This window comes from Gallinula chloropus, assembly GCF_964237585.1.
Source record: "Gallinula chloropus genome assembly, chromosome: 4".
Classification (NCBI taxonomy): Eukaryota; Metazoa; Chordata; class Aves; order Gruiformes; family Rallidae; genus Gallinula; species Gallinula chloropus.
The window spans coordinates 62,259,288-62,272,285 of record NC_140088.1 but is presented as its reverse complement, the minus strand read 5'-3'; the positions used below and the strand labels follow the sequence as shown (position 1 = coordinate 62,272,285).

Genomic DNA, 12,998 nt, shown 5'->3' with positions numbered 1-12,998 from the left:
GAACCAAAGAGTAAGCAGGGAATGTTGTTGAAGGAGGTGGGAATTCCAAAGTTCTTACCAAATTTAAACCTTTTATCTGATGAAATTTCTGATGCTAATCCTGATGCTTCAAATGAGACACCTGCACCTTTACACTAGCCCTATACACAGACATAAATGGAATGGAGAAATCAGTTTATGGTATTAATTTTTGTGTGGTCTTAAATTATTTCTCATTTCTGGTAGTTACCTAGACATAATGTGCACTAATAGCAGTTTCTCTACAAAATTGACAGCTATTTTAATATTCAGAGGGTTCCCTGGTAAATAAAAATTTTTCAGTGTTTTTTTTAGTATGTATTGAAATGCATTTTGTTCTTTATCAATCTTTAACGAATATGCATAGGTCTTGGCATTTATTGTAATATGGTAAACTAATTGTATTCGTTATGGGTCCCTTCCAACTCAGTATATTTTATGATTCTATGATTATCAAAATTGAAAGTTTTTTATATATAAATGAATAGTGGAAGATATCAATTGATTATTTATAGAAAAGGGGTAAAATATTAGATTTATTTGTTTATTTAAAATACAAGATCACAACTTCAAAAATACAGATATATGTTATAAATTATTCATTTGGACTGTGCATTGTCTTATAAAACTAAATACCAGCTCTCCGTGAAAATTAAAAGTGTGAATAACCATGATGTTAAAATTGTGGTTCTCGATAATGTTGCTCATCAAGTGAAATAAGTTTTCTGTTACATGGGTGTCAAATTAGGTATTTAATGACCTGTTCTGGTTTCAAAAATCTATGAAACTTCACAATTGCACACATAGTTTTAAGGAAGGAAAAAATATCATGACCATTGATCATAAACACCTTTGAATGCTAACTTTTTTCTCCTGGTACGTACTACCTTTATTTTGTATTTGCTGTGGTATGTAAATTTACTTGTATTTTAGGCTGTGCTACAGGCCTCTACTCAATGGATATTGCTAGGACAATGTATATGGTTTAACATACTTTTCATTAGTATAAAATTACTTTATAAACCTGACAGTTGTTTCTATATTCTGCTGTATTAAAAAGAAAGTTGAATCTGAAAAAGCCAGAACTATTTTAAAGTCAAATATTGCAAAGCCAGCTTCAGGAATTTCACTGGTGGAGACAGTAGATTAATAAAATAAAAATTTCACTAATAAAAATTTCAGAGAGATGCAAAAGTGGTATTTGCAAACCTTGTAACTAATGAAAGGATACACTTGGTTTTCATTTTCAAATAATCTGTTTTCTCGTGTTCTTAAAGGTTCTAAAAATCAGAAACATGTCTTAAGACCAGAGTCTCTTGAAGGAACAGATGAAGAGGATCCAGTTACAGCTCTGGAGTGGGACCCTCTGTCAACTGACTACCTTCTTGTTGCTAATTTACATAATGGTATTCGACTAGTTGATTCTGAAACTCTGTCCTGTATCACTACTTTTAATTTTCCCAGTGCAGCAGCATCTGTTCAATGTTTAGCCTGGGTTTCTAGTGCACCTGGAATGTTCATAACTGGAGGTAAGCCTGTTATTTCTTGAGTTATACAAAGGTAACAAACGTACAACTGAGTCTTCAAAATGATTTCAAGTTTGATCTTTCAGTTTCTTAACATTTGTACAAATAAAAGCATACATGTGTTTGTACAAAAAAACCTAACATAAAATTGTACAGAACAGAAAAATACACTGAGCAGTTTTTACTTATTTTGTATTTGTTGAGCACATAAACATTGACTTCAAGCTATTTTTTAGACTAAATATTTTCCTCGTGCATTCTTTAGGAACAAATATGAGAGCTACTTTGGGAACAGGAATAAAAATGTATTGTACTAGTGGATGTCACTTCTTACTTGCTCCCAAGCTTTTCTTTCTCTATTTTTTTATATATATATAAATATATATAAATATAATTTAAATATGTATATGTTTATTTACATATATATATCAATTTCCTGCCTCTTCTACACCAAAGATGCTAGTGCTTAGGTTGAAGAACTAGTGAATAAAGGAAAGTGAGACTGTGAGAATATTTTATAATGAGAGAGAGGTTCCATAGGGTTAGTCTACTGAAATTTAAATAACTAATGCTAGTAATTATTGTTGCTAAGAGTGATACTACCATGGAGATGACAGTGCTTGTTTTTAAAGTTCTTGTTAGGATTCTAAGCTTAATTCACTGTTCTATTTTTGCTTAAATCAGTCCTTAAACTGCATACCTCTGTGTATGGTAAAAAGAAAATAATAAAGAGAAGAAATGGCTTTGTATGCTGGTTTGTTGGGTTTTTTTTGTCTTTTTTTAATTCTCAGATTCTCAGGTTGGTGTGTTACGTATTTGGAATGTTTCACGTACAACACCTATAGATAATTTTAAATTGAAGAAAACTGGTTTCCATGGTTTACATGTGCTAAATTCTCCTCCCAAAAAAAAGTGTAAGTGTTATTTGTTATTGTTATTCACTGCAGTGGCTGCAAGTTAAGATAATCGTGTTTGTGAATCTTACTGCATCTGAGTCAATCTCTCTAAGTTTGTATTTAAGAACTACAGAGCCATCAAAGTACCTCTGGTGTCAGTGGACTAGATCAATGTGTAAAAGGGTGAAGCAATTAATAAGGTCCTTCTTTAGTAGGTCAGGATTCATGAAGTAATTCTCCATTTCTTTCAGTTTTAATTTCATTGGAATATGAAGTATTTTTCACCTTATAATTGTTACTTATTATTAAATTAAAAAATCTTACCTGTTTATATATTTTGCTTTATTTTATTAAGCATCTTCATCGCAGTATCCTACTAAAAATCACCATACATCCTCAACAAGTGAGGCTGTTCCTCCTCCAACTTTAACACAAAACCAAGCATTTTCTCTTCCTCCTGGTCATGCTGTCTGTTGCTTCATGGATGGTGGAGTGGGGCTTTATGACATGGGAGCCAGAAAGTGGGATTTCCTTAGAGATTTGGTATGTTTCGTCTCTGTCTTTGGAATGAGAGTTTATGTGCTTTCTTCTAACGGGAAAAAAATGTGTTCTCAGAACTGTAAAACAGTTTCTATCATTAAAAAGATTCCAAATTACTATGAAACAAATGGGCAGTTCTGAAGTTTAAAGTAATTCTTTATTGCAAAAGACAATCCTGTTGGAAGTATTCTGACAGTTTTCACACAGAAAGGCTTTCTTTTTTGTGTGTGGTGTGTGTTTAACCTGAAATCTTTATTTAATGGCCTCCTCAGAAATATTACCTGAAGGGTTTTCTAAAAACTAGAATAAAACTACTAGTCAAATCAGAAAGAAAACATATCCAACTCATATGGTGAAGTCATTCAGTTTAAAATGACAAAGACTGAATTTTTAAGTCTTCCTCAAAGCAAAAATTCAAAACTGCGTTTGTTGGGTATTAGGTGAGCTGCTTCCCTGGGCTTTTGGTTGTTCTTCAATATGTTTCTGTTCATCCTTCTTTCCTATTCCCTTTTCATTAGAAAAACTTGAATAATTTTCAGCTGTGCTTCACACATGCTGCAATATAGGCTGCTGGTTGGTGTTCTTTTTCCATTTTTGATGGTCTTGGTATTGTAAATCAAATGAGGCAATAAAAATTTCTTACATGTTATCTGTTTCTCCTGTATGTATCAAGTTAATTCTACAAACGTCTTAGAAAACAAGCAGTTGATGTGAAATTTCTCATGGATTGAAGTTTAAATTGCAGTGGAGCATAGATTGCGTTAAAACATAGAAACCTCAATGGAATACTAGAAAATGTGTTGAACATGATCATATAGGGGTTTTTTGGGTTTTTTTCTGTTGTTTTTTTATAGCTCAAATTTTTAAATTCTGTATTTTAGCAATGCAATACCAATGGAAAACGCTAACAATTCCCTGACAATACCTCACCCTGTTGTTTCAGGATAGAATTTTTCTGTCTCTAATAATGATCTCCAAGCTATTTTATGCCTTTAAATTTTGACCGATGAGCCAGGATTTTTGAAACTCGTAATTGATCTGACTGGTTATAAATGATGTATTTTAGAGTTTGAGCTAGAGTTGGACTTCTGAATAAAAGCAAATATAATAAAAATGGATTAAATATTTGTTTCATTTAAGGGACATGTTGAGACCATCTTTGATTGCAAATTCAAACCTGATAACCCTGATCTTCTTGCTACAGCTTCATTTGATGGCACAATAAAAGTTTGGGACATAAATACTTTAACAGCGGTTTACACATCTCCTGGTAATGAGGGGGTTATTTATTCCCTTTCTTGGGCTCCAGGTAAGAATATTTTGTTTTAGATCTAAACATTCTTTGAATTAGCATTGACTAGCAGCAATTTCTGTTACAGAAGTACTACTTTTAGATAGAAGAGTATGATGTAAACTGAACTATTATCTGTGAAACCTGAAGAACTTGATGCTTTAGGCCTTGTTGAGGCTTACCCTTTTGAGGAATGATCTCAGTGTTGTATGCTGACTCAGAATGGAGGGAGGAAAATCTCTGGAGCCTTTCTAACTTTACATTATGCAGACAATGAAAGGCTTTCTTTGCATGGGAAGCAGCTGGCTAAAGGAATTCAGATGCTTTTTTGTGCTGAAAAAGTGGAATACATTATAGCTTTCCCTTCTTTGTGTAAGATTCTAATCACTCAAGTAAAATCAGAGCTCTTCAGTGATTTCTTAGAACAGGGAGCGCCTTTTCTGTAAGTCATCTACATTTTCTTAGAGATGTCACTGAAGTCAGTGGGAATTCTTAAAACTGTTCTGCAGCCCACTTAGGTGAACCTGTGGGTATGTTTCTAATAGTTACTGGTGTCAGTAGTTGATGATAGCTAGGTGTTCTTGCTGTGTTTTAATTCTTTGGACAGCAGATGCATTTTTTAGTTATTTTAAAAAAATATCAGCTGACTGCCTTTCTCTCCCATGCTTTAAAAAATTAAGAAATAATAGCTGATGAGGAAAAAATATTGTGATGGGAAGCCTCATGTAGTTTGTATATGTGAAATTAATTTATACTTTTTTCATTTAGTTTTCATTTCATTTCTTGTACCTTCGTTTCTCTTCAAGGATAATTGTTTGTTGTATTGAAATTATGGCACTGTGAAATGCCATGTTTTCTCTTGTGCTATTTTGCTTTGAGACAACAGTTAGTTCACTGGGGGGATACTTTTCAAGTCTTGTATTCAGATGTGGTGTTTTGGTTTGATTTTGTGTTTTGGTGGGGTATTTTTGTTTGGGGTGGGTTTTCTAAGTAAATTTAAGCTTATTGGAAGCACATGCGTTGATTCAGTTTCTTACCATTCTGTCCAAAAGTTCCTGTCAATCCCAGACAGAACTTTTCCTTCTTTCACATCCCTTATACCTAGAGAGTTCTCCAACTTGTACTATCATTTATCTTTGTTTCCTACCTAATAAATAATCCAATTCACACCACCGCTTATATTTGATCCTAAAAGACCTTTGAACATAGTGATAGTGCTGCAGTGGTGCAAGATTAAGAAAACAAAGTGCTGGTGTGTTCTGTCGCATTCCAACTGATTTATCTTTGTATGTAGAGAACACTAAGAGAAAATGCTTTAATTACCACAACTTTAAGCTAGAAGCATTGAGTTTGTATCTGTCTTTCAGTTTGAGTCCTATTATTTTCTTGTCACCTTAACTGCAAGACTTTCAGCAGGCATTGAGAATATGAAATCCAACAATACAACTTTTATTTTGCCCTTTTCTCAAACTAGGATTGTAGAAAAGCAGGTCAAGCTTTTGTTGAAGTTGGTATTTGTGACTTAGTATCAAATGCTGTCCTTAAGCTATGAAAAACAATATTGTGATCTTATTGTGAAATCTTACAAATATCTTTCTCTAAAGGAGACCTGAACTGCATAGCAGGTGCAACTTCCAGAAATGGTGGCTTCATCTGGGATGTCACAAAAGGGAAAATGATAACCAGATTCAGTGAGGTAAGATGAGTTTACATCTTGCTTTGTCTATGTGAAATATAAGTCAGTTGTTCCCTCTACTGCCAAGAAATAATGAGTCTAAGTTCATATGTTTTTAGAAGGTGCTATGATATAAAAATCTATAGAAAGAAATATATAGGTGCCAGTTTATCTCTGAGGCAGAAGTATTTCTACTGCCTCAGACTGGGTTTGTGACATGAGAATGATGAAGCACCGGATGGTCTCCATTATCTTAAAATTGGTCCTGTAGTGATACACAGCCAAAGCTTAGCTGATTGTTTTTTAAATGTGCAAATGTATGTGGTTATACAGATTTCAAGCTGGGTACCAAAGTGTAGAATGATGTTGTGTTTTCAAACATAAGGCCCAGAAGAAATCTTCAGTCCATAAAGGCTAGACCAATAAAGCTCCAGTTTGAAGCACACTAAACAGCATGCCTTATTCGGAGTCTTGCCTTGTATCACCTGAAATCTGTGCAGTCATTTGTGAGTCTTGAAACAGTAGCATGATTGTTACAGCAGAAGGAGCTGTTTAGTATTGTGTTGTAGTGTTCTATACTACTTTGTATATTGTGGTATATAGCTGTAATCTTCAGATTATACAGGCATAATTAACTGTGGCATTGTGTCACAGGACAACAGATGCTCTTTAAGAAGACAGATGAGGGGCGGGGGTCAGCACAGAAAACAAATATACACACATACATACATTCAAGATTTCCTGAGTTCTAACGCTTAGAATATTTGCACTTGTGGTACTAAACATTTTTTTCCAAACACTTGTCCTGATTAAATTTTCACATACCACAATTAGCTGTTCCTACTAACTTCATTATTCAAACAAGTGACTAACCTTTATTCAAGCTTCAGGTTCATATAGTTATGGGTTGCTCTTTTTCTCAATTTAGCCCACTTTTGTCTCTTGTATCATGGAGACTATGGCAGTTTTACTGCCTTTCTGTTTAGTCCCATTTTTCTTTGGACTTGGATTCTCAAGCATCCCAGCTATATTGAGGATTCTTATAATGTGATTTTGTACACTGGGAGAAAAGGGCTAAAGCCCATAAGAAAGTAAAATTAAAAAAGATGAGTCAATAGATGAGAGAAAAAAGGGGTGAATTATTTCTTATTGATAGGTATTTTGCATTTTTTGAAGCATGGAAAGAATGGAATCTTCTGCATTGCCTGGAGTCATAAAGATTCCAAAAGAATAGCAACCTGCAGCGGTGATGGATTTTGGTGAGTGTTATTGGAAGAAAAAAATAATTGCTAAATGCACTTTTCAATTCAGTGAACTTTGACTTTCCTATCAATGGTTAATTTAAAACTGTTCATACTGGATTGTATTAATCCCCTGTACTTGTTGAGATATTTTTTCATGATTTTAAATAAATAATTTTTTTAAAGTAGTAGTTTGCAAAAAGAACAGTGTCTAAGACACTTTGATAGTGAAACTGAATATTGATTTTTATGCAGATAAGAATATTCTTCTAGGTTTCTTATCTGTATATATGGAAGACACTTTTCAAAGGCTGTCCCACCGTACTTCTCTTATTTTTTTAGTTTATTTCAAGGACTAGGAATCACTGTTTTAGAACAAAGTAATTGCAATCGTACTATTACAGGAGCATAATAGTTAATTAGTAAAAACTCACAAATTCTCATTAAGAACAATTTTGCATGGATTTTGTTTCATTACATTTTTAAACCCTTGCTCATTCTTTTCCTTTCCTACCTGTTATTTCAATTCAGACATAACAAGAGCATGAATTTCAGAAAAGAATTTATTATGTTTTATTTTAAATCCCTAAAGATCTGTTTGCACTGAAAGCCATAGCTACAATTTAGACTGTAGGCTGTGACAATACTTTAAGGGAGTTAGACACCACTGTGGACATATTTACAGCCCCTCTGAAAGAATATGGACTCTGAAGTCCACTTAAATGTTTTGTTGGCAAATATGTAGTTAGTCTTGTAGTTTCTTTCCATATAGTTTTTTTTGTTATCTGGCTTATTTGCATAGAATCAAACCTGACTTTTGGATAGCCTACTCAAAATGCTTTTTCATCTTAATATTGTATTGTAATTGCTTTCAGTATTATTCGAACCATTGATGGCAAGGTTCTTCACAAGTACAAACATCCAGCAGCTGTGTTTGGCTGTGATTGGAGTCAAAACAACAAGTAAGTAAAAATTAGCTCAAAGCATTGATATTTACTATTTAAATTGATTTCCAACAAAGTAATACAAAGTTATTTAAAACATGATATTTACTGTGATTAGAGCACTGAAATTTTCTCCCACTTTCTTGTATGACCCCTTTAAGTATTGGTAGGCTGTAATTATGTCTCCCTGGAGCCTTCTACAGGGTGAACAAGCCCAACCCTTGCAGCCTGTCTTCATAGGAGATGTGCTTCAGTACACGATCATCTTCGTGGCCCTCCTGGACTCACTCCAACAATTCTGTCAGTCTTTCCTGTACTGGGGACCCCAGAGCTGGACACTGTACTCCAGGTCTCACTAGAGCAGAGTAGAGGGACAGAATCACCTCCCTTGACCTGCTGGTCACACTGTTCCTGATGCAGCCCAGGACACCGTTGACCTTCTGAGCTGCTAGTGCATACTGCCACCTTATGTTGAGCTTGTCATCGATCAACACCCCTAGGTACTTCTCAGTGCTGCTCTTAATCCATTCTCTGCCCAGCCTGTAGTTGTTCTTGGGATTGTGCTAACCCACATGCAGGATCTTGCGCTTGGCCTTGCTGAACTTCTTGCAGTTCCATGAGCCCATCTATCCAGCCTCTCAAGGTCCCGCTGGATGGCATCCCTTCCCTCCAATGTGTCAACCTCACCACACAGCTTGGTGTCACTGCCAGACTTGCTGAGGGTACACTCCATCCGACTGTCTGTGTTACCGGCAAAGATGCTGAACAGTCCTGGTCCCAATACCGACCCTTGATGAACATCCCTCATCATGGACCTCCACATGGACATTGAGGCATTGACCATAACACTTTGAGAGCAACCATTCAGCCAGTTCCTTGTCCACTGAGTGGTCCATCCATTGAATACATGTCTTTTCAATTTCGAGACAAGGATGTCATGCTGGACAGTGTTGAATGCCTTGTACAAGTCCAGGAAGATCACGCCTGTCATATTGATAGGAGGAAGAATAATTCTCTGGGTGTAATGTTGGGGAGGCAGATATTCGCTACCTGGAAAGCTGTTTTTAGAGTGGCTTCCTTTTAATGCCTGATAAGCTAAAGATAGAGCAGGAAACTAAATACACCGTGATATATAACTTTCTGTCAAAAAAACAATTATACAGTACTTCAAACTATTAATAGTTGGATTGGCTGCTTAGTCAGACTGTAGTGCAAATACTGTTCTCTTCTGTGACTACTGGGTCTTTATCAGTTTTTTCCTGATTTAGTATATTTATTAATCAATAATTACACCATAAAGGGACAAAGAAGAAGAAAAAAATAGGATATTTTTAAAGTAAATTGCCAAATACATGTAATATTTATTTTTAAAGTGAAAAAAAAAAAAGGTATTTCAATGATCCCTGTGACCAAAGACTTTTTTATTTTTATTTTGCAGAGATATGATAGCTACTGGTTGCGAGGATAAAAATGTTCGTGTTTACTACTTGGCTACCAGCTCAGATCAGCCACTGAAAGTTTTTACAGGGCATACTGCAAAGGTGTTTCATGTACGGTGGTCTCCCCTGAGAGAAGGTATCCTCTGCAGCGGCTCTGATGATGGGTGTGTATTTCTCAACTGTTAGAAAACTTAAAACCTCAAGTAGGACTAATAGAGAAACTTCAGGTCATTAGTTGTACTGGTGCTGGCACCTTCTGATACTCTGTGAATAATAAAATAATCTAATAATGCCTTGTCCAGGTTCAGACTGTAGCTTTGTTGTTAGCTTAATATATTATTTGGGTAACACAGACAGTAAGCAGTCTTTTGAGCTTATTGTACTTGGTAACACTCCTGTTCATAGTCAAACTTGGAACTATCTCAGATGACCTGTTCAGCATCTAGTCTTGAGCAGTAGCCAGGGGTCACACAATAATACATATTGTTGCAGGACAATATATACTGCTGCATCCCAATCACTGATAAATATATTGAACTAGCCTAGAATTGAACCCTGAGGAACACCGCTAGTAGACAGTTGCCAGCCAGGTGTAACCCCATTCACTATAACCCTTTGAACTCTACACTTCAGCCAATTCTTCACCCAGACCACTGTGAACCTGCTTATCTCACAGTTGGAAAACTTGTCTAGAAGGATGTGGTGAGGGACAGTATCAAAAGCCTTACTAAAATCCAGAAAAGCTTCATCCACCACTATTCAGCTAAAAGGCACGTGACCTTATCATAGATAGATATCTGGGTAAAATGTGAACCCATGTTCACTGTGCCTGATGATTGCATTATTCTTTAAATGTCTTTCAGTAATACGCAGTAGGATCTTCTCCTTAATTTTTCCAGGAAGTGAGGTTAGACTATCAGGGCTGTAGCTTCCTGGGTCTGTTAGAAGGCTGTTAAAATATAGGAAAGAGAGAACCTAAAGTTATGCTTTGTTTTCTTTCACTTTTTTCCCCATTTGAGAGTCCTGGCAGACACGTTTATTACACATACATGCACGTGGGCAAACTTCTTTTCTCTAACTGACATCTAAGATAGTGGCACATGTGAGATTTTGAAAGACTGTGGTGGATGGAATAGGTTCTTAATGTGGTGTTGCAATTTTGCGTGGCTGTGTGCTGGTGGAGAAGGAGGGGCTGCAGGACTGGCTTCTGCAAGAAGCCGCTAGAAGCTTTCTACAGGCCCAAGAGCGCAAACACCAGCCAGCTCAAGGCCGCAGTCATTGCTGACCAGTGCTGAGCCCATCAGTGATGGTCACAGCGCCTCTGGGAGTCATATTTAAGAGGAAAAAAACCTGCAAGCAGCTGCTTTTTGCCACCAGAGAAGAGAGTGAGAAGATGCAAGAAACAGTGCAGACACCAAGATCAGTGAAGAGGGGTTGAGGAGGCGCCCTCAAGGTGCTGGAGAGAAAGATTTCCCTGCAGCCCATGGAAAAGACCATGGTGGAGCAGGTGTCCCCCTGCAGCCCATGGAAAAGGCCAAGACCCCACCTGCCGCCCATGGAGAGGACCCACGCAGGAGCCAGTGGAGACATACAGGAGATGCTGTGACCCACATTGGAGCAAGCCCCTGCCAGCACTTGCAGCCCATGGACAGAGACAGAGATGAGTGAGAGAGAGATCCATGCCGGAGCAGGTTTGCTGAGGGATGGGGTGGCCCCGTGGAGGACCAGGCTGGAATAGTCTGGGCTTGACAGACTGAAACACATTTATGTCTGCACCCCACAGCAGTGACCCATGCCAGGGCAGCTGGTGAAGAGCTGAAGCCCTGTGGGAAGGGACTCATGTTGGAGTGATGGACTGTCTCCTGTGGGTGGGACCCCATGGTGCAGCAGGGGAAGGGTGTGTGGAATGCCCCCAGTCCCAGCCAAGAAAGAAACCAACTTGTGAGGAACTGACCGAAACCCCCATTCCCCCAGTACCTGCCCCTTCCTGTGCCACAGTGAGGGGGGAAGAAGGGAATGAAATCATGACTCGAGTGAAGTCTGCTAAGAAGGGAGGGGTGGGGGAGGTGCTTTAAGATCTTCTCGTGCTTCTCATTATCAGACTGGTGTCACTATGTGTGTAGTGTAATAAATTAGAGAGTTTTCTTTCCTTTATTCTGTGTTGAGTCTGTTTTGCCTGTGACGCTGATTGTGGAATGATCTCTCCCTGTCCTTATCTCGACCCCTAAGCACCTCAATAGATATTTTCTCCATTGTCCAGCTGAACAGGAGAGTGATAGAGAGACTCTGGTGGGCATCTGGCCTCCAGCCAGGGCTAAACCACCGCATGTGGTGAACTCTTTGGCATGTTTTCTGCCCCATCCTAAACATGATGGACATTGACTCCAATGTGTTCTATTACAACTTTTATAAACACATTGCAAATAAATATTCTGGTAAATCTGAGGTTTAGAATGTTGCAGACATGAAGAGATAATCATATTTCAGTAGGTGTTTTGATGGACATAAGTCTTTTTTTTATCCTGTTTCAGTACTGTTCGTATATGGGATTATACACAGGATGCTTGTATAAATGTTCTTAGTGGACATACAGCTCCAGTACGGGGACTGATGTGGAATCCTGAAATTCCTTACCTTCTAATATCTGGCAGTTGGGACTATACAATTCGAGTCTGGGACACAAGAGATGGAACATGTTTGGACACAGTTTATGATCATGGTGCAGATGTATATGGTAATTTATTTTTTACAAGTTCTATATTGAATTGCATTTTAAAATATTTTAACACTTATAAAATAATGTAATCAAATTATCAAATTAAATATAAGTATATAACTACACTTTTAAATGTCCTGTCTGCTAGGATTAACATGTCATCCTAGTCGTCCATTTACTATGGCATCTTGCTCTCGTGATTCCACTGTGAGACTCTGGTCATTGACACCTCTCATACACCCTCTACAAATAAATATTTTAGCAGATAGATGTTGGGATGACATTATTGGTAATACAGGTAAGAAAATTGTATATAACATTGTTTTAATTTTCTGTATGTTACTTTTTGTTTTGTTTTTAATCTTCATATATACATCTTTGTGTGTGTTAGATCGTGCTGTGGAATCTGGTGCTCCTCCTTTGCTGTGTGGTAAAGTTTCCAGGGATATTAAACAAGAAGTGGAAAAATTGACAGGAAATCCTCGAGGAAAAAAATTAAGGTGGTTTTCAGAATGTTTTTCAGTAAGTATTCTGCAAAGGATGTTGTCAGTGTGCATGACTCTCTTATGAAGTCAGTCTCCAAACCTCAAATTTCTTTCTTCTCGACTGTTTCTTTTCTCCCTTTCTTAGACAGCTCAGAAAATATGCAGAAATTAATTATGTCTCTTAACAGTTCTGCATGTAAAATTGTCCATGACTCAATTGTTTTAGT

General features: G+C 37.0%; 1 protein-coding gene across 1 annotated transcript in view; it reads left to right on the top strand.

The window, feature by feature from the left end:
• The window catches only part of WDR17 (WD repeat domain 17), a gene marked incomplete at both ends in the record, with an annotated part of 41,748 nt that overhangs the window by 12,617 nt on the left and 16,133 nt on the right, over positions 1-12,998 (top strand). The window contains 11 exons of the mRNA XM_084263714.1: positions 1,296-1,547; positions 2,336-2,458; positions 2,796-2,983; positions 4,121-4,289; positions 5,876-5,967; positions 7,123-7,205; positions 8,063-8,149; positions 9,570-9,734; positions 12,102-12,304; positions 12,435-12,584; positions 12,678-12,808. Coding sequence (XP_084119840.1) covers positions 1,296-1,547; positions 2,336-2,458; positions 2,796-2,983; positions 4,121-4,289; positions 5,876-5,967; positions 7,123-7,205; positions 8,063-8,149; positions 9,570-9,734; positions 12,102-12,304; positions 12,435-12,584; positions 12,678-12,808 — 1,643 coding nt within the window. The remainder of the gene's footprint in view (positions 1-1,295; positions 1,548-2,335; positions 2,459-2,795; positions 2,984-4,120; positions 4,290-5,875; positions 5,968-7,122; positions 7,206-8,062; positions 8,150-9,569; positions 9,735-12,101; positions 12,305-12,434; positions 12,585-12,677; positions 12,809-12,998) is intronic.